This window comes from Sorex fumeus, unplaced genomic scaffold (assembly GCF_029834395.1).
Source record: "Sorex fumeus unplaced genomic scaffold, SorFum_2.1 ptg000073l, whole genome shotgun sequence".
In the NCBI taxonomy this organism is placed as follows: Eukaryota; Metazoa; Chordata; class Mammalia; order Eulipotyphla; family Soricidae; genus Sorex; species Sorex fumeus.
Window position 1 is genome coordinate 19334940 of NW_026606130.1, and position 25715 is coordinate 19360654.

The 25715-nt window shown below is 40.5% G+C and overlaps 1 protein-coding gene across 5 annotated transcripts in view; it reads left to right on the forward strand.

Annotated features, from left to right (window-relative positions):
- Positions 1-25715, forward strand: part of PHF8 (PHD finger protein 8) — a 166738-nt gene that overhangs the window by 74891 nt on the left and 66132 nt on the right. For all 5 annotated transcript variants that reach the window (XM_056130102.1, XM_056130103.1, XM_056130104.1 and 2 more), the window contains 7 exons: positions 383-474; positions 8834-8923; positions 12318-12421; positions 20738-20916; positions 21187-21272; positions 21762-21895; positions 22590-22903. In XM_056130102.1, the coding sequence (XP_055986077.1) occupies positions 383-474; positions 8834-8923; positions 12318-12421; positions 20738-20916; positions 21187-21272; positions 21762-21895; positions 22590-22903 (999 nt within the window). The remainder of the gene's footprint in view (positions 1-382; positions 475-8833; positions 8924-12317; positions 12422-20737; positions 20917-21186; positions 21273-21761; positions 21896-22589; positions 22904-25715) is intronic.

Genomic DNA, 25715 nt, shown 5'->3' on the forward strand with positions numbered 1-25715 from the left:
AGGTAGATATATGAGGTCCAGAGAGATAGTACAGCAGGTAAGATGCTTGTCTTGCATGTGGCTGACCTGGATTTGATAACTAGCACCACATATGGTTCCTTCAAGCTTGCCAGGAGTCATCACTGAGTACAGGGCCAGGAGTGAGCACTACTGAATGCAAAAGCTCCTTCCTCCAAAATAAGATAGGTATATGGATTAAATAGTATAGTAGGTGTCAGTGCTTGGCAGACAAGAGGTTCTCATTGAATAGACTCTATTCTAAGAAATGAAATCAAGTTGTACTCAGAATTTGAGCATTTTCTCTGGTTACCTGAAAATGGCAGCATATGCTTTACTGCTGCCTGACTTCATTGACGTTCCACTTTTCTCTTTCACTCTCTAGGTCTGCGAGAGAACAGGAGACATCCTGCCTCCTACCTGGTTCATGGTGGCAAAGCCTTAAACTTGGCCTTTAGAGCTTGGACAAGAAAAGAAGTAAATAAACATTTCTTTATCTCCTCTAGAATCTCTCCTCCATAGGGAGTGGCTTTGGGTAAATGAGTTGTGGAGGCACAAGAGAACAGGGAGGCTTGTCTGCTCCTGGAATTACAGCGAAGGACTACATTAGGATTTTTTTTTCTCTTTTTATATGTAGGAGTACTGCTATTTATTCAGCCACTGCTTAGCTGACTGAATTGGGCATGAACTCCATCTTATTTTTTTTCTCATAATTTATTATTTTTTCTTCTTATATTTATTTATTGAATCACTGTGGGAAAAGTTACTAAGCTTTCAGGTTTAAGTCTTGGTCACACAATGATCAAACACTTCTCCCTTAACAAGTACTCATTTTTCACCACCAAGAACCCCAATATACCCCCCACCCCTCCCAATGCCTGTGAGGCAGATGATTTCCACTTAACTCTTCTCTACATTGATTACATTCATTATTTCGACAAAAGATGTACCATTATTGTTTAGAATCCCCCCCAACAATCAGAATTGCTGAAAAGGCATTGTGAAATACTTTGTTTTCTATAGCTGGTTATGAGAATCAAATAATCTCGCGTGGCCGCAATAGCGGCCTCATGATTTTGGATTTCTGCAAAAAGCCAGATAATTACAAGATTGGTTTCTGTGCATCTGTGGTGTTATGGCTGTGCCAGATAGCCGCTTGTGGGGGGCAACTTGTGACCTCCATAGGGCGTGCAGGACGAGCCGGTACCACCCCCCTTCCCATGAGACTGCAGTTGCCCCGTCACCGCTGGCTCATACCTGGCTTTCCAAGAAGCTCTGAGGTGGCGGCCACCTTGTATATGGTCCAGATGCATTTCTGCCAAAAGCCCCTGGGTTTTGAGATTTGTTTCTGAGTCTCTGGGATTATGGCCATTAATTAGCTTGATCAGGAGCCAGAGAGGCCGTTTGTAGGCAGCAACTTGGGGTCTCGCTGGAATGGGGAGGAAAGGGCTGGTTCCACCCCCATCTGGTGAGGCCCCATGAATCTTGTCACCGCAGACCCAAACCTGACTGTCCAGTGGCCTCTGGAGGATGGCGTTCACTGGGCTGCTAGGGGGAACAGGCCAAGGCACAAAACCTATTCCCACCTGGATTGGCCCAGTTCCTGCTGCAGGAACAGGATGCATTTCTGCCAAAAGCTTTTGGGTTCCGAGATTCGTTTCTGAGTCTCTGGGATCATGGCCATTAAGCAGTTCGATCAGGAACCAGAGAGGCCATGCCTCCAATTATATAGCTGGGCCGGAGGTGGTTTATGGGTGTGTCTCCCACATACCTAACTTTTGGCTGTTTACTTTCTTGGTAAACTTTGCCCCAAGTTTTTGAGGTCTGGCCAAAGGCACAGCAGCAATTTTGGGGTATCTGAAAGTCTGACGGTGCCATGAGGCTGCTGGTGTACTCGCCTCACAGGTACAAATTGACCTGCTGGCGGCACCATACCCCCGTAGATTAGGATTTCTTAAATTGCATTATTGGATTTCATTTTGAAATCTTTATACTTTTTTTTAAAAAAGTAGAAAAATATAGAGGAGTATAAGGAAGGAAAAACGGCAACTGTAATTCCAATACTAGGAGAGACATAATGTTTATTTTGTGGTTTTCTTTGGTTTTTTTTATATTATTTAAAAAGCAACTGTGATAGGCTAGAGAGGTACTAAGCAGGTAGGGCACTTGAGGTTTGATCCCTGCACACCATATGGTCTCCTTAGCCCTGCCAGGAGTGATCCCTCAGCACAGTCAGGAGTAAGCCCTGAGTACTGCTGGGTATTGCCCAGAAACAAACAAAAAATAAGTAAAAATAAAAATAATTGTGATCACTCTATGCATACAATTTTGTATCTGAATTGGTTGACTTAATTTTTATGTAACACCAAACTTGTTCATAACATTTAATAGTTACATGATATTCCTTTCTTGGGATGTTATATCTTTACCTAACACTCTTTTTATTGTTGTTTTTAAAAAATTTTTGAAATTGTAGATACAGAGAAACATCAAGTAAATACCTGTATACAGCAATCTTTGTTGCTCATCTCTTGATTTGTTTATTCAGCATAGATTTCTAGAAGAGCAGCTACTCTTACTAAAAGAGCAAAGTATATGAAAATAAAAGGCTCTCTATACATATTGCCAAATTGATTTTTAAGAAATATGCCAATATCCATTTATCTGGATATTAAAATAGCTATAAAAGAAAATAAGAGAGTTCTCTATGCACCTTTTGGGAACAAACTCCAGAATTCTCAAGTAAAGGTGTAAAACAGTTTGTGTTTTGTGTTACCTTTTTTGTACAGAGTAGGGGCAGGAAAAAATACTTGTATTTACTTATATTTATCTGTACACATTATTGAAGGATATAAAAGAAACTAATAAAAGTGGTTACACCGGGGGCTGGTTTCTAATGGAGTTCATGGCAGGGACGAGGTAGGAGTAAAGCTTTTCAGTATGTATATTGTTGTATTGTTTGATTTTTTTTTTCAGGGGCCACACTCAGTTTTACTCAGGGCTTACTCCTGGCTCTGCACTTAGTGATCATTCCTGGCAGGGCTCTGGTTTTCATGGGGCACCAGGGATGGAATCCAAGTCGGCTTCTTTCAGGGCAAGTGCTTTAGCTGATGTATTCTCTTGCCCCTATTGTTTTATTTTTTAATCATATGAATGGTTTATTTTGTAAAACCTTTTAATTAAAGGTAGCACTGTAGCACTGTCTTCCCGTTGTTCATCGATTTGCTCAAGTGGGACCAGTAACGTCTCCATCATGAGACTTGTTACTGTGTTTGGCATATCGAATACGTCATGGGTAGCTTGACAGGCTTTGCTGTGCGGGCAAGATACTCTGGATAGCTTGCCGGACTCTCCAAGAGGGGTGGAGGCATCAAATTTGGGTCGGCCAGATTGGCTGTGTGCAAGGCAAACGCCCTACCTACTGTGCTATCGCTCCAGCCCTAAAACCCTTTAATTAAAGGTAAGAAATGCAAATAACCAAAAGAAATATTAATATAAGGGTATAGCCTTAAGCTTCTGATACTTTAGATTGTGGTATATAAAGTACTTTATACAGTGGTGTATAAGATCCTTCATCAGCTGAAGGCTTAAATTGCTCAATTTCCCCATTTCCTGTTGCCAACTTTCTCTTCACATAACCTTGGAATTCATGTTTTGAGCTTTTCCTTTGTTCCCCAGACTTAGCCTGTGAACCTGTTTCTCCTCATTTTTCAAATGTGGTTCCCGTGGGTTTCATCTCTTAAGTGCTCCTCCTTACCCATCTAACCCTTGTGAAATGAAATTTAGAATGACTATGTCTCAGAATCATCAAAATGGAAGATGGAGATGAGTCATAATCACTTATGCTTGGGCCAGGATTCCCCCATATAACTTGACTGAAAGGAGCTGGAGAGAATAGGGCATATCTAAGAAAGAAGTAGTGCTTGTAGGCTGGGGAGATAGTATAGCTGGCAGGTTCATTCCCTGTAGCCCCATATGATTCACCACTGGGTGTGGTCCAAAAATACCCCCAGACAACAGTAAAAAGAAATAGTACGTGTGAAAGAATTATTTGGATAAGTGCAGATGACTTCAGTGGGATACACCTGACCTCTCACCTCCCCATAGTGCCTGCCTGTATTTGGACAAAGAAACTTTTAGTTATCTAGCTAGGTCACATAATTTTTTAGCCCCCACTCTAGCCACCAAAATAAATTACAGATTGGTGATATTGGCACATCTGTGGTATGGTATCTACCCCTAAATCATATAAACATTTGCAGTTTTGTAAACCAGTATTACCTCAATTTTCAAAAAGTTAAACAAGGTCTGAAGCCATAATAAAGCAGATAGGGTGATTGCCTTGCTTCATGCAGCTGATATGGCTTCAATCCCTATGATCCACTGGGTCCTGCCAGGAGTAATTCCTGAGTGCAGTTCAAGAAATAACCACCGAGCCTTGCCAGGTGTGGCCCCTATACAAGCAAAATAATAAAATAAATTTAAAAAATTTAAATAAGAAGAAGACTAGAGGAATCAAGAAGGAAATGCTAAGGAATTTTTTGCATTTCCTCGGAATACAAAGGTGAAGTGGAAACTGGTGGACAAAATTGCAAAAGGAAAGTTTGAGGGCTCTGTCTATATAAATAATGAAATTTTTAAAGACTAGATGGATTAAAAGGGATAGAGGTAGCAGTTCTGTCCTTGAATTGACTCTTTTTTATTAAATGTAGTAGTACACATTTTATTCATTCATTGATTAAGCTGACTGAATTGGGCATGAACTCCACATTACTTTTTTTCTTCTTTTTTTTAATTGAATCATTGTGAGATACAGTTACAAAGCTTTCATGGTTAAGAGTCAGCCGTATAATGATCGAACACCCATCCCTCCACCAGTGCAGACTTTCCACCACCAGTGTCCACAGTATATCCTAACCCCCATCCCTGTCCTCATCCTGCCTCCATGATAGGCAATTTCCCCAATACTCTCTCTGTACTTTTGGGCATTGAGTTTTGCTTGAATTTTCCCACCACCATTCAAGCCTGCCTGCCAGGAGCAGATACTATATTATTTATTTTCCATTGCTCATTTTGAAAATCTTGAGTGTCACAGCCACATGCTTCTGGAATCCTAGATTGTAAATGGTTGGGCTCCAGAGACATTTCTGTAGGGCACTAATCCATTTTGGGATTCAATTGGGCAACGAGTAGGCAGAGAGCCGGGGAGGGACAGCTTAGCGTCTCTGCCACCATGTGGCATGGAGAGTTAGTCCTGGAACCTGTATTCTTGGGCCTTGATTGTGGAAGCTCTTGGTCGCTGGGATTCCTTCTGGAGTAGGTGTGGAGACTGCACCTGCTCCATCTGGGGTGCCCTGGTGAAATTGGCTTGGTATGGGGCCTGGAGAGATCTCCAGTTCTGTGGTGTCTTCCCAGACTCGCTGCTTTGTCTCTGGCTTTTGATCTCTTTCGAGATTTATTTATGGGTCTATGAAGCAAGGCAGTTTACAGGGTGGTGCTGGCGTTGGTTTGTGGGGTGACTGCCAGTGCTTCCATGTGTATTTGGAAGTGGGAGGAGGTAGCCCAGCCCAACTCAATGAAAGCCTGAAGATTTCAGTCACAAAACCCTCATACCCAAAATTTCAGCAGATTATATCTTGGTGAGGTCCATCCTGAGATGGTGGAGTCAGGCCGGGGGTATGGCGGCGATTTTGGATTGTGGAAGCAAGCAGCTGCTGGGGGCTCTTCTTGGGCAGGCACAGGCCAACCTGCCCCCCTCTGATTTATCCCAGTCTCTTCAGCCATGTGTGGGTCCGAAATTAATTGTGGCTTTTTGTTTCTTTGAGATTTATATATGGGTCTCTGAGATAAGGCCAATAAATGAGCTTGTATAGCTGAGCCCGAGGTGGTTTGTGGGCATGACTCCCACAAACCTAACTTTTGGCCATTTAATTTCTTGGTAAACTTGGTCCCAAGTTGTTGGGGTCTGGTCAAAGTCACAGCGGAAATTTGGGGGTCTCAGGAAGCATGAAGGCATCATCAGACTGCTGATGCACTTGCCCCAAAGGTACAGGTTGACCTGTTGGTGGCATCATACCCTCTGAATTGAATCTTGAAATATCTATAGGACTCTAGCTGTTCAGCACTGAGTTGTTTCCTCATAAGTGGAAAGACAGTATTGTCCCTAGAGAGCTCCCAGAGTTTTTTTCTTTTTTATTGTAATTTTTGCTTTTTTGGGCCACACGGATGCTCAGTGGGTACTCCTGCCTCAGCACTCAGAAATCACTCCTGGAGGTGGTCAGGGCACCTTATATAATGCTCGGTCTGCTGCATGCAGGGCAAGCTCCTTAACTGCTGTACTGTTGCTTCCTTCGGCCCCAGTTTCCAGTTTTTCTCTTTTTGACAGGTATAGCTCAAACCTGCACCTGAAATTCTCATACCTTTGTCACCATATTTTATTAGACATATGTTTTACAAATATTTTCTCCATGCCCATGTCTTGTTTTACTAGGGTTTCTAAATAGAAGTTTTAATTTTAAAAAAAAAATTAAACTCATTTGGATGTGGGCCAGACTCTGTGGTGTGAGATGATATCGCATTGTTGTTTTGATATGCATCTCCCTGATGATTAATGATGTAGAGCATTTTCTCATGTGCCTTTTTGCCATTCGGATTACTTCTTTGAGAAAGTTTCTATTCATTTCATCGCCCCATTTTTTGATGGGGTTGGATGTTTTCTTCTTGAGGAGTTCAACAAGTACTTTGTATATCCTTGATATCAACCCCTTGTCGGATGTGTATTGGCGAATATCCATTCCCATTCTGTAGACTGTATTTTGGTTACTGTTTCTTTTGAGGAGCAGAAGCTTCTTAGTTTAAGATAGTCCCATTTGTCTATCTCTGTTTTCACTTGCTTGGCCAGTGGCGTGACATCTTTGAAGATACCATCAGCTTCAATGTCATGGAGGGTTTTGCAACTTTGTCTTCAATGTACCTTGTGGATTCTGGTCTGATGTTGAGGTCTTTAATCCATTTTGATCTTACTTTTGTACATGGTGTTAGGCAGAGTTCTGAGCACATTTTTTTGCATGTAGCCAGTTTTGCCAGCACAATTTGTTAAAGAGGTTTTCCTTACTCCACTTCACATTTCTTGCTCCTTTATCAAAGATTAGATGATAATATATTTGAGGGGAGATGTCAGTATATTCAACCCTGTTCCATTGGTCTGCAGCTCTGCCTTTGTTCCAGAACCATGATGTTTTAATTATTACTGCTTTGTAGTAGAGTTTGAAGTGAGGGAGGTTGATCCCTCCCATTTTCTTCCCAAGAATTGCTTTAGCTATTTGTGGGTGCTTATTGTTCCATATGAATTTCAGGAGTGTTTGCTCCATTTCTTTGAAGAATGTCATGGGTATTGTTATAGGGATCACATTGATTTTGTACAATGCTTTGTGAAGTATTGCCATTTTGACAATGTTAATTCTCCTGATCCATGAGCAGGGATTGTCTTTCCATTTTCTCGTGTCCTCTTTTCTTTCCTGAAGTAGTGTTTTGTAGTTTTCTTTGTACAGATCCTTTACTTTCTTAGTTAATCTGATTACTAGGTACTTGATTTTCTGGGGCACAATTGTGAAAAGCAACCGGTGCTGGTGTGGATGTGGTGAGAAAGGAACCCTCCTTTACTGCTGGTGGGAATGCTGAATGGTTTAGCCCTTTTGGAAAACAGTATGGAAGATTCTCAAAAAATTAGAAATTGAGCTCCCATTTGACCCGAAATACCACTTCTGGTAATATATCCCAGAGAGGCAAAAAAAGTATAGTCGAAGTGACATCTGCACTTGTTTGTTCATTGCAGCACTCTTTACAATAGCCAGAATCTGGAAAAAACCTGAGTGCCCGAGAACAGATGACTGGTTAAAGAAACTTTGGTACATCTACACAATGCAGTACTATTTAACTGTTAGAAAAGATGAAGTCATGAAATTTACATACAAGTGGTACTATATGAAAAATATCATGATAAGTGAAATGAGTCAGAAAGAGAGGGATAGACATAGAAATATTGCATTCATCTGGGGAACATAAAGTAACAAAATAGGAGACTAACAGCCAAGAATAGCCGAGATAAGTACCGGGAGATTTACTCCATGGCTTGGAGGCCAGCCACACATGCCTAGGGGAAAAGGCAGCTCAGGTAGAGAAGAGAGCACCAAATAAAGGGTGTTGGAAGGATCCTTCCAGGATTGGGAGATGCGTGCTGAGAGTAAACTTTAGACAGAACATGATTGCCACTCAATGCCTCTTTTGCAAACCACAACACCCAAGAGGAGAGAGAGGGAACAAAAGGGCAGGGTAGGATGGGGTGGGGGGTAGGGGGTGGGAGGGATACTGGGATCAGTGGTGGTGGAAAATTGGCACTGGTGGGGGGATGGGTACTTGATCATTGTATAATTGAAACCCAAGCACAAAAGTTCGTAAGTCTACCACTGTACCTCATGGTGTTTCACTAATAAAAATTAAAAAAAAATAAACTTATTAGGTTTTTTTGTGTATGGGTGTTGTGGGGTGGAGGTGGCGTATGTCCTTTATGTCCTATGAAAACTTTGCCAATCCAAGATCACAAATATGTTTTTTCCTGCCTTCTTAAAAATGTAGTTTCATATTTTACATTTTGGTATCTTTTCTGTGCGTGTGTGTATGTATTTGTGTGCACCTTAATTTATGGTGTATGATAGTAATTGAGGTTATTCTCTTGACTTATTAGTATACAGTTGGTCTATTGTCATTTGTTAACTACCATTTTTCCATTGAGATTTCTGTTTATCATGAACAATTCCTTGTTCCTTTTATTTGACAGGCTCTGCCAGACCATGAGGATGAGATCCCAGAGACAGTGCGGACTGTACAGCTCATTAAAGATCTGGCTAGGGAGATTCGTCTGGTGGAAGTAAGAAGCCTGGGAGCAAGGGAAGTGTTTAGGAAGGGCTCAAGATTTAAGTGGAAGTTCAGGCTTCTTTCTTCGGCACGAAAACAGAGTGGGAAGGTTGAGGAGACTTCATGAAAGAGCTTGTTCATTCATTCAAATTATGTATGTTAAATATGTACATATCAGGCTCATTATGTTGGATACATGAATAATATGATATCTTGGAACAGGGAGGCAGTTTACAGGGACAGAACACATACCTTATGTGTATTAGGCCTCAGGTTTGATTCTTGGCACCTCATGGCTCCGTGAGCACTAGTGGTAGTAGAACTTGTGGTTCCCCAGCACCAACTGGCCTAAGTACCAAACCATCGGGCATGCTTTTTGGGGCAGAAATCACTAGATGTAGATCTTGCACTCCCTGATGCTGAGGAGGCCCCTAAAAATAATACAAGGCTTGCCCACATGGAACTCAAAATCAAGTCCAAGACTTTGGCATAGTTGCTTGAGCCTTAGCTTTCTTATCTTTAGAGTGGGGGTAATTATTTACTCTGGAGTTGTTGAAAGGGATTAAATAAGGCAATAGAGGTTAAGCAGTAATGTTGCACATTGGCCCACAGTAAAATCTAAAGGTGGATCATGTTGAGTTAGGGTGGCAGAGGTCATAGTAGTTATTATTGATAATATACTCAGTCACTGCATTATAGAAAATGACACTTCTCCCAAGTTGAAAATGATTGCAAAACCATGTTTTAATAGACATCATCTTTCATGAGGCAGAAAGGTATAGTGGTAAGAGATTCAGAAAAACTCAGTTTTTTATTTCCTGCTCTGTCACTTCAAAGCCTTTCAGAGGTTCGGTATCCAATGAGACTATCACCAGATTTTCAGAATTTTGTTAAGAGTTAATACATGTAGTTTCTCATGCAGTTCCTGGCAGAGTAAGTACTTAATAAAAGAGAGCCATTGTTGTTAATAGACTTTACACCAAAGATTGTTTCATAAGGGCTGGTGAAGTAGTAGAGGCACCAAAGGAGAACTAGACTTGAGGAAAAATAAAATTTCCTTTCTGTCAGAAGCTGTATAGTTCCATTTAATGCCTAGTATGCAGGAAATAAATCCTTTCTAAAGGGTGGTCAGAGTGAGCTACTGGGAATTTAGCCTTCCACTCTTACTGCTTATAGCATGTTTCTCTGTCTATACTGTATTGTGTTCCATTTCCTGCTTCATTTCCATTCACTCCTATCTTTCAAAATTCTTCGGAGTTTGGTTAAAAATCATACCTTTTCTCTGGCTCTTTCTACTTAAACCAGTTTGAATACACAGAACTTTGGACTGGTTAGAAGAGGACTGATGAGTTCTATTTGGTCCACTGGCTTTCAAATATTTCAAAGCAGTAGAATCTTTTATTTCCAAATGAACTTTTTTTGTTTCTTGGGGCACACCCAGTGATTCTCAGGTTTTAGTCTTAGGAGTTAGCTCTGGGCTAAAGATCACTCTTGCTCAGGGACCATATCAGGTGCCAGGGATTGAACTCAGGTCAGCTGTGTACAAGGCAAGCACTTTACCTACTTTACTATCTCTCCGGCACCTTCAAATGAGATTTTAATATAGAGCTCATTTTATACCACCAAGCAGTACAGATCATCTTTGAAGTAATGGGGAGTTTTAGTGCTGCATTCCTCTGCCTCCCATCTATGTCTTCAGTCCTTGAGAAGCTTGAAAGCGCAACAACATCCTTAGAAATCACCTTTCTAGTATGTTTCTTTTAATACCTAATACAGCAGAATAATTCCACAGTGGTCAGATGTCTTTCCCAAGGTCACAGACCCAGTTTGTAGCAAACCAGATCTTATCTCCTCCTTTCAGATTTTTCAGTCCTTAGAATTGGAATTGAACAATTTAATTCTTAGTTATTTTCTGTCTATGTCAACTACTCTTGAAGTCCTTTGTCACTAGTTTTGACAGTAGTGCAGGGCATTTCCTCTGCTTGTCTTCTTTATATGTCAATTGACTAGGTAAAGAAAATTCCACCCAGTAAATAAGTGATGACTTGTGCAAAAACTGGGTAGTGCACATCTGGAGCATATCACAACATATCTGTAAATCATAGCAGTTCTACTGCTAGTACCTAGTACCATGAAAAGACCTCTCTGCTTTTAGCATAGAAAGAAACTTTGAGTAAGCTCTAACTCCATTGTACTAATACTTTTATAGGATATTTTCCAACATAATGTTGGCAGAGCAAACAATATCTTTGAGCTGCAGAGGATCTTCCCATTTGGCTCTGTTCTCTTAACCAGGCCAGTCCATTCCACTTCAGTGTCCATATCCAGACTGTCATTATCCTCCAAAAATAATTCAAAGAAGAAAGTCCTGAAAAGGGCAAGGAGAGCTCAGCCTTTGGGCCTGCTGTCCAACTGAACTCTAATCTCATGGATACATACAATCATCAGGCACTGTGAATCAACATCACATCAGGCTCTTCCGAGAAAGTGAAGGTGGGTGCTGACCCATAGGTTCAGCCCAATTTTGGGGGCCCTTTGGAAGAGCAGGCATATTGTCCTTTATTTTGTTTTTATATTATTTTGTTTTTGATGGTGAGAGCTGTTTGTACCACACCCAGCTGTGCTCAGGGGTCACCACTGGTGGTGCTGAGGAAACCGTATATGGTTCCAGGAATTGAATTAGGGGAAGCCTGTGGAAGCCTGTGGAAGCCTTAACCCCCATGCTATCTCTTCAACCTGGAAGATCCTATTGGAAAAATAGGCTATGCTTTCCTGTTCTCATCTCCTTTAGGATCCCTGGTGTTTGGTTTCCAGTCCCACTCATTTAACAGGCATTTATTGAGACCTTGTCTATGCTGGGCACTGTTGCTTGTGAGAAAGATAGATATAAAAACAAATGTATGCAATAAAGTATTATGGATGTCACACCGAAGAGTGCATCACATTCAGTGTGACACTGAGATAAAACAGGATTATTCTATGTAGGGTCAGTAATCAGAAGCTCATCTCAGAAAACATTACACTTGAGTTAAATCTTGAAATGCTGGGATAGGACTGTCTTTTGACAACCAAGTGTCAAGTTTTAGCCTTGAACAGGTACTTGAGAAAACATGAGTCTTCTACCTTGCTCCAAGATTCTTGTGCCCTTCATATACATGTGAAGATACACATCACCTCATCTCTTTTCTGAAACATACTTTAGCTGATTGATAGGCTCCCTCTGAGCCAGCTTTGCATTCTCAACTTCTACCCGTGTGATAATTTTGAGTGGGGTTGGGGAGCAATGTAGCAGAAGACCTTGGTTCAGTATTGACAGTTATCTCAGCCTGTGAAACTGGGGGCATTTGGTGATACTTATTCACATGGGAGTTTCAGACAGGTGACAACTGAGCTTCCTCCTTCTGCAGTTCAACATCACTGGTACCTGCTTGAATAATTCCGAAGAAGACTCACCAGACTTGGACCTGGATGGGAGTGAGGGCCCGCTGACCCTATTGATGCATAATGGCAGGTGAGGTGGGGAAGTGCACAGAAATACTGGGTCAGTTTGCTACTAATAGGGCATGAATTAGGACATAGGAACTGAGTGGGGGAGGGAATGTACTTGAAAAATCTCCAGATATTAATATTTACTTCAGAGAACCCAATAGGGGATAATTGTTTATCTTAAGAAAAATATAAGTTCTAGAAATTTGAGTAAGTGGGTTAGAATTGCTTGCATGAACAAGAGTTAGTATACAGATTGGCTAATAAGTACATTAGATTTTTTTATATATCCCAGTCCCCTGAGCACTGCTTGGGAGTTTATATATATATATATATATATATATATATATATATAAATATATATATATATATAAATGACACCAAATTTGGGCTGGAGCGATAGCACAGCGGTAGGGCGTTTACCTTGCACGCACCCAACATGGCCGACCCAAGTTCGATTCCTCCGCCCCTCTCGGAGAGCCTAGCAAGCTACCGAGAGTATCTCGCCCACATGGCAGAGCCTGGCAAGCCACCCGTGATGTATTTGATATGCCAAACACAGTAACAACAAAATCTCCAATGGAGACGTTACTGGGCCCGCTCGAGCAAATCGACGAATAATGGGAGGGCCTTTACCTTTACACCAAATTTATAATCACAATTAACTCTGGAAAGTAGAATAAGGGAAAGGGGAAGCAGGGGGAAAATTTTACTTCAGTAATGTTGAATTTTATAAAAGTGAGCATGTATCATTTTTCCTCAAAATTATTGAGGCCCTAGGTTTGATCACTGTACAAAGAGAAAAAAGTAAAAGTTTTTCATATGAAAAGCATGGACTTAGAAATCAAATTTTGAGCTCTGACATGTATTCACTGTATGACTTTGGAATGTTAATTAACCTTTCTGAGCATCAGTGTCCTCGTTGTACCTGTATATAAGTAAAACTTACCTCATGATGGGTGGTTGGAAGACTAAGTGAGATAATAAATATAAGGAGCTTATCACAAGACCTGAAATATAATAATTACAGTGATTATAAAAATAATGATGAAATTAAAGGTGAAAGATGTTGATTTTGGTAATACTGATGTGGTAGGACCAGCTATTAGGTTATTAGAAACACTGAAACATCTTTAGGGAGACTGAAGAAGGCAAGAAAGATTATCATTTGGATAGTCAACACAGTACAGAGTAGTTAAGAGTCACGTAATGAGCATCAACAGTGTACGAATACATAGATACATTTTTAGTTTTTTTCAAAGAAAAGATTGTCTGTACATTCCAAGGTAAAATATAAGGATTCTTTTTTTAATGTAGGAGTCACAAATCACGAATAATGACTGTCATGTTATTCGTCGATTGCCTCGAGCAGGCCCCAGTAATGTCTCCTTCATCCTAGCCCTGAGATTATATCCAAGGCTCTTTAGGAGAATGAGACCCATCATTGTTACTGGTATTTGGCATATTGGGTATGCCACGGGGAGTTTGCCAGACTCTGCCGTGTGGGCAGGCTACATTTGGTAGCCTGCCAGTTTGTCCAAAGTAGGAATGAGATAATAAGATGTCATAATAAGATGTTGCGCAGCCGCAAATGCGGCCGCGCAGTTCTGGTAGATGGTTTTTATAGTCTCCGGGTCTTGCCCGTTGATGGGATTACACGGCGCCAGGGGGCCAGTTGGTGGGTGTGACCCCCGCCTACTGGAATTTGGAGGATCTGGGTGGAGGATGCCCAGCCCCAATCCGAGTAGGCTTGGAGATCTCGGCCCCGGAACCCACGTGACTTTGTCCCTCTGCCAGTACCTTCATGTGTGCGGAGAGTGGTGGTGGCTGGTCCTGGAGGTCTTTGGCTGCCGGAGCCCTGGTCGGGGTGGGAAGGAAAGCTCAACCCGCTCCCCTCCAAGGGGCCCCGGCGAGGGCAGCCAGGTGCGGGGGCAGGAGACTGCACTGTTCTCTTCCAGGAGCTGGTTTTTATAGTCTCTGGGTCTTGGCCGTTGATGGGATTATACGGCACCAGGGGGCCAGTTGGTGGGTGTAGGAGTATTGCTATTTATTTAGCCATTGATTAGGTTGATTGAATTGGGCATGAAATCCACCTTACTTTTTTTTTCCTTTTTATATATTTATTGAATCACTGTGAGAGCAGTTACAAAGCTTTCGGGTTTAAGTCTCGGTCATATAATGATGAAACACCTGTCCCTTCACCAGTGTCCATTTTCCACCACCAAAAACCCCAGTATACCCCCCATCCTACACCCTCCCCCTACCTGTGGGGCAGATGACTTCCACATTACTCTCTCTCTCTGCTTTGATCACATTCAATATTTTGACACCAGTCCCACCATTATTATTTGGGATTTTACCCCAACACTAAGATCTGCCAAAAAGGCAACTGTAGACCATTTGTTTTCTATTGCTGATTATGAATAACATATGTGGCTGCAGTTGTGGCTGAGCAATTTTGGAATTCCGAAATTTTAACAATTAAATCTGGAGGGATTTCTGCCAAAACCTTCTGGGTTCCGAGATTTGTTCCTGAGTCTCTGGGATCATGTCTGTTAAACAGTTTGATCAGGAACCAGAAAGGTCTTGCTTCCAATTATATAGCTGAGCCAGAGGTAGTTTGTGGGTATGTCTCCCACATACCTAACTTTTGGCCATTTACTTTCTTGGTAAACTTGGCCCCAAGTTGCTGGGGTCTGGCCAAAAGCACAGCAGCAATTTTGGGGTATCTAGAAGTCTGAAGGCACCATCAGGCTGCTGATGCACTCGCCTCACAGGTACAGATTGACCTGCTGGTGGCACCAGACGCTAGAAATATAAGGATTCTTGAGAACACAGTAAGTCCTTTTTATCTTCTCCACTAGTTTTTAGTGTGATGGTTTTGTTAACTCCTACAACTTTCAGAGGCTGCTAATAAGTGAACATAGAGAATTGAGGTGCAATATTTATAGGTGCCGGAGACATAGTACAGGGGATAGGGTGTTTGCTGTGCACACACATAACTGCCACATAATACAAAGATCAAACTATATATGGGTTCCCGAGTTCACCAAGATTGATTCCTGAGCACAGAGCCAGGAATAAGCCCTGAGTACTGCCATATGTTGTCCAAAAACAAAAAAAATGTGTAGTGTTTACAGAATGTATCGCATGTTTCAACTTTTCTTCAAAATAATACATTGTTATGCAGGGACTGAGGTGTGATTAAATTAATTTGTCTGTGGATTCATAATTGGTAAAACTTAGTAGGTGTTAGATACATGGAAGCTCATTATACTTACATATTTTGATATTTGATAGATGTTTTTTCCTAATTAGAAGTTAACAAAACATCAGATTATAAACAGCTACCATTTATTGAACTCTACCAGACTCTTAGCTTTTTCATTGTATAGTTCTCAGAACAACTCTAAAGGTAACTATTTTTATCCCCATTTTACTAGTGTGAATTCTGAGGCCCAGAGAATGTAGTTACCAGATCATCTAATTTACACTGGCCATGTCTGAGCCTCAGCATTAGCTCATTTAATCCTATAAACAACCCTATGAATTAGGAAAAATTTAATTTAATGGCAACTTATTCACTATAAGCCAGTTAACTCAGTGGCTGCTGAATCTATTAAGTATACTGTTATAAAATTTTTTTTCTTTTCTTTTGTTGTTGTTTTGGTGCACTCCTGCTGTGCTCTGCACTCAGGGATCATTCCTGGCAGGCTTGGGGGACTTTATGGGGTGCCAGGGATTGAACCAGGGTCAGTCCTGAACAAGAGAAGCATTCTATTCATTATACTATTGCTCTTTTCCCCCCCTCCCCAGTCTTAGTACTTTTATTTGCTTGTTTCTGTTTGTCTGGGGCCATAATTGGCAGTGCTCTTGGGGATACTGGGGATTGAACCTGGGTCTGCTGCATACAAGGCAAGCACCCTACCCACTGTACTATCTCTCTGCCCACCAAAAACCTTATTTTTACCTATATTTATTTTAGCGTTTGTATTGATTAATATTGTTTTCCATATATTAAGTTTTATATGTATATATATATTTCCATATATTACTTAAGCACTCTGGAACAACATGTTGCAACCCTCGATCTGGAAGTCCACCAGACATGACTTCGCATACAATTGAGATAAACTCTCATGTCCAACTGTTGTGAGTAAATGGCCTACTTGGATGCTGGGACAGATGCCTGGGGTCTGAAATGGGTATTCACTTCCCTCTGGAAGCACAGATACTGCTCCCCTCCAACTCTCCCCCCCTAGGAGAATTTATCTTCATACCCTTTCAATCATCCCTTTCAACCTCCCTACCTATTTCCTTGAAACTTCTCACCTCCTTAGGATTGGGAAACTAGGTGAAGGATGGTGAAAATTAACCATTTACAGGGAGGTGAGGGGAAACTTTCAGGGAGGCAGTGTACTAACACTGACCAGTGCCAGACATCATCAGCATGTTGAGGGATGTCAGGCATCCTCTGCCCTGCACCCATGTGGAGGAGCTGTCATGGAGCAAGCTGTTGTCCTGGCAGCTGGAAGCACCAACTGAAATAAGATACAGGTTCTATTTGGGGATCTGGTGCCTCTTTCATCATCCCACCACCACCTGTTCCAGGCTCTACCTGCCATTACTTGGTTCATTTACAAAGTCGTTAACTAGTATCTCCACCCACTCCTTTCTGTCCCTCCATCCATCCCAGAATTCCTGCCAGAACATATGATTGACCTGGTCATTCCTCAAGTTCTGGCAGGGCTGCTTGACACCTCCCCTGGTCTCTGGTCCCTACTACCTGTTGGATAGTCCTGAGGGAGGCCCACATTCCTCTGTCATGAGAACAGACTCCGTTGTCCTATAACTGGATCTGTTCCCCATGTGACCCCATGATGGCCACTGTTTTGCTGCTGCTTCTCCCCTCCTCTCCTTTTGGGGGCTCATCCTCTGTCTCTGGCACATGGAGCATGCTCATAGTCTGCCAAGCCCAGTCTCTAAGTAGTCATTCCCATCTTAAACAGAGCCTCTGTGGACTCCCTTCATCAGCCCTGTCTCAGTTTCCTCCTCTGTGAGGTAATTATTTCGGAACATGGCTTCTCCCATCATGAGAGTAGAGTCAGACCATTTCAGCTTCTACTTTTGAGCTCCACCCAGCAGGACAACCCACTGTTTTCAGATAAAGGAAAGCAGAGAGGTGGGTTAAGGGAAGAAGAAACTCAGGTATACAGGTCCATGTGTCTTTCGCCAGTCTTTTTTAGCTTTGTACTATAATCTATATCCAAATCTCTGTTCCCTGAGCATCCTTGTGATGGGTGGGAAGACAATAGGAGTGTGTAAGCTGGATAAGAGCTACTGGCATGGAGAATAATGTACTATTTTTGACTTGTGGACTGAAACCGGCATTGGTGGGCACATGGATGTTTTCTAGTGTTCTTAACCGCTGATCCTTCCACCTATACAGGATCGACCCTAAATGTACTCTGAAAGGAATAGTGATGGAGAATTTTTTTTCTGGTTCCTTGTTGCACTTCTATTTTTACTGTTCATCTTCATGGTCACTGTCACTATGACAATGTTGTTTAAAAGACGTATTGAGGGGACTGGACAGTTGCAGGAAGGATTACAGAAGGCACCTGCAGGAACTAAGACAACGCCTAAAATTGGTGCATATGGTGCAGCCAGGTGCCTAATGTTAGGGAGTTGGACACTGACTTCTAGGCCTGTGTGCAGGAGCTTCTCTTCACCCCTAGCATCATTTCTCACCAGTTGTCTACATCAGCCACCCCTGACTATCAAGCAGAATGTTTATTTCCACAACCAGTGACACTAGAAACTCAAGGAACAGTGACAGTGTCTCAGGATCTGGGGGCTAAGTATATCTGCTTGGAAAATTTAATTAAAGTCACATGTTTATGTTGTGTGGTCTTTTTTGTGGCTTTCATTCTCTGTTTATTGTGTTGCCCTGTTTGGTACGTAGAAACTTTGCTGTCCTGTTTCAACCACAGGGCTGTAGCGATAACACAGTGGGTAGGGTATTTGCCTTGCACGCAGTGGACTTGGGATCGATTCCTCTGTCCCTCTCGGAGTGCCTGGCAAACTACTGAGAGTATCCCGCCCGCACAGCAGAGCCTGGCAAGCTCTCCGTGGCATATTCGATATCCTAAAAATAGTAACAAGTCTTACAATGGAGACGTTACTGGCACCAGCTCGAGCAAATTGATGAACAACGGGAAGACAGCTCTATATTACTTAAGTTACTTTTCATTTTTTCTGCTTCCTTTTACATTTTAAAAGCTTATTTGAGGTATATTTAACATATACAATTAACCATTTTTTCTTTTTTATTATTGAATCCCAGTGTGAATTTCAGAATGACAAAGTTATTCATGTTTTAGTTTCAGTCATATAATGTCTAACACCAGTGCCTCCACCACTGTCCCCAGTTCCCCTCCCTTTCCCCCATCCTGCCTCTGTTTCAGTCTCTTATGCCTAATTTCAACTTTTTGTCTCCTTCAGAGAGACTACTTCCCTCCACCAATGTCATATTGTACCCTTTCCTGACTTATTCCTTCATCCCCAGTGGCAAGCTTCCTACTGTAAATCAGTTCTCTTCCTCATTGTTTTAGCTGGTTTTTAGTATATAATTAAATAATGTAATAATTTAAAGAATGTATTCTTTAAATATGCTTTTCGACAATCCAACTGTAGAAAAATTTGGTCACCCCCAAAAGATGTTCTTAATCACTTACATTTAGTCTTTGTTCTCATCCCCAAACACCTCCTAATTTACTTTCTCTCTCTATAGATTTATCTTTTCTAGACACTTCATGTGAATGAAATAACACAATATTTAATCTTTTGTATCTGGCTTCTTTCACTTACATGTTTTTGAGGTTTATCTGTGATGTAGTATTATTACTTGCTTCCTTTTTATTGTTGAGTATTAGATATACCATATCTGTCCATTCAGTGAGTGATGCTATGACTATTTGTGTGTAAATTTTTGTGTAAATATTTATTTTTATTTCTCAGAAGTAAAATTTTGGGTCATGTTTAGTTTTAAAAAACTTCCAAAATTTATTCCAAATCTCTTTACCATTTTACATTTTCACCAACAGGTAAAAATTTCTCCATGTACTATTAATACTTGTTACTGCCTGTTTCTTAGATTTTAGTAAAGTGATATTTCATTGTGGTTTTATTTTGTATTTCCTTAGTGATATTGCATATCAGTAATGAATATTTATCATTTGTTGTTTTTACATTTTATTGTGGTTGATTTAACATAGTTACAATAGGGTCAGTATTTATGCTTTTGGTATATAGTTACTGCACCTCCATCATAGCCCAAGTACCAGTTATCCTCTACCCATGTCCCTTTGTTTCTTCTATTTTTAAATAAATTTGTATTCATTATTACATTTTTACAATAGAAGCAATGTAATTGTTAGATACTTGAAGTGCAGCTACAACATGCCTACCACTTTTGACCATCTTTAGAGAAATACTTATTTAGGTCTTGTTCATTTTTAATTGATACTTATTTTATTGTTGAGTCCTAAGAGTTTTATCTTAAAATGTTGAATACAAATCCTTTACCAGATAAAAGTGATTTTTCCCCAGTCTGTGACTTGTTCTTTCATTTTCTCAATGATGCTTTTGAATCACAAAAGTTTTTAATTTAACCTAAACTCATGTTCCAAAGAAAAGAATGAGTTTTCTTCTTTCCTTGCTGAGGTGGTGGGGGGAGGGGGATGGAGATGGAGGATGGGGGAAGGGAGATACATCCATTAATACGTAAGGGTTTGCTCTTTTTACTCTGCACTCAGGAATCACTCCTGGCAGGCTCTGGAGACTATATGGGATGTCAGGAGTTGAACCTGGGTTGGCTGTCTCCAAGAATGTGTCTTCTTATATAAGTTGTATAGTTTTACCTTTTCCATTTATATCAAATTTTATTTTTTTAATCAAATTTTAATACTACCTTAACTGCAGTAACTTTATAGTAAAATTGCCCAGTATAAAGTCTCTAACTTTTGTTTTTCAAAATGATTTTGGCCATGTTGAGTTCTTTGTATATGCATTTTAATATCAACTTGCTAATTTAATTTGTGGGGGTTGGGGTCAGGATCACTCCTGGCAATGCTCAGGGGACCATATGGGATACTCAGCATTGAACAACCATGCGTGCAAGGCAAGAGCACTAGCCTCTGTACTATTTCTCTGGCCCTCTACCTGCTGATTTCAACCAAAGGAAGCTACATGGATTTTCATAAGGATTGCATCGAATCTATAGATCAATTCTTAGTAATACTGAATGTGATTGTTTTTATATTCTCTTTTTCCTCTCAAGTACCAAGAGGATGAAGAGTTTATCCAAGTCTAGGCGAGCAAAGATTGCTAAGAAGGCAGACAAAACCAGGCTGATAGCAGAAAAAGCACTGGAGGATGAGTTTGACTTGGATTCAGATGATGACTTGCAGATTGATGAGAGACTGGGAAAGGAGAAGGCAGCTCTGATAATAAGACCAAGTATGTACCTGTTTTCTTCCCCTGTCCTTTTCATAGCTGTTTTTAGTCCCCTTGTCAGAGTCAAATCTTTAAGCCTGAGCTTATTGGAATTCTGATTTCCCACCTCTGTAGTCCTCTATGTTCTAGGGGTTTATTTGTAAGCTAAATCCTAACCTCCCTAAAGTAGCTGTGGTCAGTAATTTCAGGAAAATAAGTCATTGTAACTTCCTTGGGCTATTGACTCATATAGTAATATTAACTTTATGGTAAGTGCATTTCATTGTTTTACAGAATTTCCCCGAAAATTGCCCCGTGCAAAACCTTGCTCTGACCCTAATCGAATTCGTGAACCTGGAGAAGTGGAGTTTGACATTGAGGTAGGAGCCTAATCTGTGGGTTTAGTCTTCTGCTTGTTTTAATCACAGTGATAAAGCACAGATTGTTTTTCTAGTTGGTAGGAGAAAAAAATCCTATCTATTTATTATCTAAAATATTCATTAAGTGAAAGATTGCCTCTATGAATACAAATGGAATATTATTTTGTAAATTAAATATTTACAAAATCTTTCATTACAGAGTATAATAAAAGCTAGTGATAAGTAGCACAAATAGTATCCAATTTGGAATATCTAATTATAATCTTAAATTATTTAACTTCTGAGCATTTGTTTCCTTATCTGTAAAAATGGGAGGTAGAATAACAACCTCACAAAGATCCTATGGAGATTAAAGTGAAAGAATATATATACTGGTTAGTACTTGGTGCTCAGAAGATAGGAATATCAGGAGGGAGATTGTTGATGCTTTATTGGGACCTTAGCAGAACAACCCTGACCAGCTGAGGTGATACCCTCTTTCCCCAACAGGAAGACTATACAACAGATGAGGACATGGGTGAAGGGGTCGAAGGCAAGCTTGGGAATGGGAGTGGAGCTGGTGGAATTCTTGATCTTCTCAAGGCCAGCAAGCAGGTGGGAGGACCTGACTATGCTGCCCTTGCGTGAGTATTGTCTTTGAACTTCGCTTTTCAGGCAATCACAGTTACTCTTTTCCTGCCCCAGTGGGATAGGTCAGCCAATCAGCAGATTTTTATCAAGTTATTTAAAGGGACAAATAATTAGCTAGGTCATTTGGCTGAAAGAAAAAAATAGACTTAAAATCTGCCCTAAGGGACTTATGATCTGACAGAGGATATATAGACATCAAGGGGATATTTTTTTTGAAATTTAAAGGAAGAGGCATAAAGGAGAACCAGCACTTTTTGAGCAGTGTTTTTAAAAAGGGAAGAATGCGGCATGGTTTGTCATCTTACCTGCCATTTATGGAGCTATTTGAAGAAAGAAACACTGGCTATTTCTTTTTATTTGTTTTTTTTTTTGGCCACACTCAGCTGTGCTCAGGGCTTACTACTGTCTCTGTATTCAGGGATCACTCCTAAAGGGACTTGAGGGACAATATGGGGTGACAGGAATCAAACTGGGGCCAGCTCGTGCAAGGCAAGTGCTTTGCCCACTGGATTTTTTATGAAAATGATCTTTGATACTAGTTTGATTTCTTGTTTTTCACCTGGGGTAGTTTTCTCCTTCCCACACTGGTGTTCACAACTGTTTTCTTTTATTCTTGATTATTCTGATTACTCATGTCTTCTGACAACTAGAGAAACTCCTACAACATTTCTCCTCTGTACCTTGCAGCGAGGCCCCTGCCTCTCCGAGCACTCAGGAGGCCATCCAGGGCATGCTGTGCATGGCCAATTTGCAATCCTCATCATCATCACCAGCTACATCCAGCCTGCAGGCCTGGTGGACCGGGGGGCAAGACCGAAACAGTGGAAGCTCCAGCAGTGGGCTGGGCACAGTGTCTAACAGTCCTGCTTCCCAGCGCACCCCAGGGAAGCGGCCAATCAAGCGGCCAGCATATTGGAGAACCGAAAGCGAGGAAGAGGAAGAAAATGCCAGTCTGGATGAACAGGACAGCTTGGGAGCATGCTTCAAGGACGCAGAGTATAGTAAGGGCAGCAATTAGATCCTGGCCAAAATGGTTTCCCCAGGCATAACCCCAATCCAGGATAGCCAGTAGTGATGAAATGAATGCCTGATCTTAAGCCTAAATTTAGCTTCTCATATCCATATTTTCTTAATCTTTAAAATGTGGGTATCTCAGACATTGATGTAAGAATTAGAGATGATTCTTTTATATAGAGCCCCATTGCCTTGCTCATGGGGATCTCATTGAGCCTTTTAAATTTTTTGTTTTGAGGTCACACCTGGTGATGCTCAGGTACTACTCCTGGCTCTGTGCTCAGATGTTGTTCCCAGGGGAGACTATGTGGTGGTGGAGATAAAATTAAGATTTCTGTAATGCAGAGCATGCACATTAGCCTCGAGCTATCTTCAGCCCCTCAGTGGACTTTTTACGTTTAGGACATGATTTCTTTTTTAAAAGCTCAGATTTACTGAATATGTATTGATACTGCAATATAAAAAATACTTTATGATTGGTACAGCTAACTTTAAAGTGTGTTTTGTTTTTATTTTTTAAAAGAAATCAATGCTTATTGACCAAAATTAGTACCAAAACAGAAAAAATGAAAATTTTTTAACTCTTTCCCCTTCTAGAAAAGTTAATTTACTCAAAGATAGCCTTTGTTTTCAATTTGATAACTGCTTATTATTCATTTTCTTGTGTTTATAGCTGCATAACCACAATATATCTATACAAATAGAAGTATCATTTAGCTTACTATGTATATTTTAAATTCATAATAGAAGCAATTCTACCTGCTACTTACTAGTATGTAGCATTGGTGTATCATGGCATATTTATTCATTCTCTACTGATTAAGACTTAAGTTGTAGCTGATTTTTTAAGTATTTATGACAGTGTTATAATGAAACTTGTAATAAACTACCCTTATCCAAATGCCAGTTATCATTTCTCTGGGGTAGTTAGGTCTTCTGGATTAAGGGTATATACAAAGTAAATATTAACAGATAGTGCCAAATTACCTTCCCAAATGTTTTGCCAGCATATGAGCAGTGCATGAAAGTTCCTCTTTCCTCGTTACAGCAATGGATATATTATCAGCTTTTTAAATTTTTGCCAATCCCTCCATTTGATTTATATGTCTGTTGCCTTTTTACTCCTTTTCTCTGAATCATCTATTCAGACTTTCATCCATTTTCTGTTAGGATAAATATATTTTATCCTTACTGATTTATAGTTCTATGCATATTCTAGATATGTTAAAGTATTCTTTCATGTATTCTGGAAATTTTAAAAAATATTTTTTGTCTGTCATTTATATTTTGATTTTATTTATGACATATTTTAACACCTGGATGCGATTTTTTTTTATTTTAGGGCCACATCCAGTGGTGCTTATGGGTTACTCCTAACTCTGTTTTCAGAGATCATTTCTGGCAGTGCTGGGGATCCAACCCAGGTTGGGTGATTGCATGGCAAGCGCTCTACCTGTTATACTATTTCTCTGGTCCCACATTTTTAAATATATTTTTTGGTTTTGGGGCCACACCCAGCTGTTCTCAGGATTTACTCCTGTCTTTGCATTCAGGAATCACTCTGGGCAGGTTCTGGAGACCATTTTGGGTGCCAGGGATTGAACCACGTCAACTGAGTGCCCAGCTACTGTATTGTCTCTCTGGCCCAAATTTTTTAGGAGCTATTTTATTTTCCCCTTTTCCTTTCCCATTCTTGTGTTGTTACAGTGACCAGGGGTTATGCTCACTTGGTTGTGGTGTCTGTGTACTTGATTGTATTGCTCACAGCGTGTTGTACACTTAATCGAAGTGCTCACTAGGGTCACACATTATAGTTTTGATGGTTGTACACAGTTGGTTTTGGTATGTCAGAGATTGTAAATTTTTGTTGTGGTGCTGTCATTACAAACAGCAATGCTATAAGGTTCACTCTTGGCATGTGGTGAGGTACCAGGGAGATTAAACTTGTGACCTTTAGTGCTGGTGCTATACCACTGAGACACAAGCCACCCACAGATTTCACTTTTTGTATAGTCTTCTTCATCAACTTTGTAAATTTTTTTTTATGTTTTGAATAAGACATGTTTTTACCTAAAACTTGTATAGAAGTTAAAAATTTTACTTCTTTTTCTGTAATTAAATTTTGTAAATTATGAAAGCTAGAATCTGTTTTTTTTCCATGTGGATAATCATTTGCCCAACATCACTTTATTGACTAGTTCATTATTATCCCCCAATTTGAATGTCCACTTTTTCTATAACACATGTAGATTTTTATTTTTTCTTTATTTTTATTTATTTTTTTGCTTTTTGGGTCACACCTGGTGATGCACAGGGGTCACTTCTGGCTTTGCCCTCAGGAATTACTTCTGGTGGTGCTCGGGGGACCATATGGGATGCTGGGAATTGAACCCAGGTCGGCCTTGTGCAAGGCAAGCGCCCTACCCCCTGTACTATCACTCCAGCCCCCAGATTTATTTTTTTATTCTAATCACAGTCCTGTTACATAATAGCTAAGTGATCTTGGATAAGCTAGTTCACCTTTCTACTTCTCTTGAGAATAAATTATACCTCATAAACCAAAAATTGAATTGTATATTATACATACAGAACTTAGAACATTGACAAGCAAATGGTAGGCATTGTTAGATTATTTCTTTGGTTTGGGGGCTGTACCCAGGAGTGTTCATGGTTTATTCGTGGGATTGTGCTCAGGGATCACTCCTGGCAGGACTCAGGGGACCATATGGGATATCAGGAATCAAACGGACGTCAGCTATGTGCAAGGCATACAACCTGCCCACTTTATTATCTCTCTGC